This window comes from Fulmarus glacialis, unplaced genomic scaffold, assembly GCF_000690835.1.
Source record: "Fulmarus glacialis isolate BGI_N327 unplaced genomic scaffold, ASM69083v1 scaffold21731, whole genome shotgun sequence".
NCBI classification, from domain to species: domain Eukaryota; kingdom Metazoa; phylum Chordata; class Aves; order Procellariiformes; family Procellariidae; genus Fulmarus; species Fulmarus glacialis.
In genome coordinates, this window is record NW_009191184.1 from 3,208 (window position 1) to 3,430 (window position 223).

General features: G+C 67.3%; 1 protein-coding gene across 1 annotated transcript in view; it reads left to right on the plus strand.

Annotated features, from left to right (window-relative positions):
- MISP (mitotic spindle positioning) overlaps nucleotides 1-223 on the plus strand; it is a 4,650-nt gene that overhangs the window by 3,111 nt on the left and 1,316 nt on the right. Inside the window, exon 3 of the mRNA XM_009586605.1 lies at nucleotides 121-221. Coding sequence (XP_009584900.1) covers nucleotides 121-221 — 101 coding nt within the window. The remainder of the gene's footprint in view (nucleotides 1-120; nucleotides 222-223) is intronic.

Below are 223 nucleotides of genomic sequence, written 5' to 3' on the forward strand. Positions count from 1 at the left end.
AACCCACTGGACCTGCCGAGGAGGCTGGTCTGGGGCAGGAGCCTTGCTCTCCCGCGGGTACCCCAGCCCCCGGGAGCGGTCCTGGTGTCCCTCACCCTCTGATGGCTCTTTCTCTTGAAGCTGCCTCAGGTGTCAGCGGCAGCTACTCGGTGTCCGGGTCTCCCGTCTCCACTCCTGCCTCGCACCAGGTGGGGGTCCTGGGGCTGATGTCGTCCTTCACCCC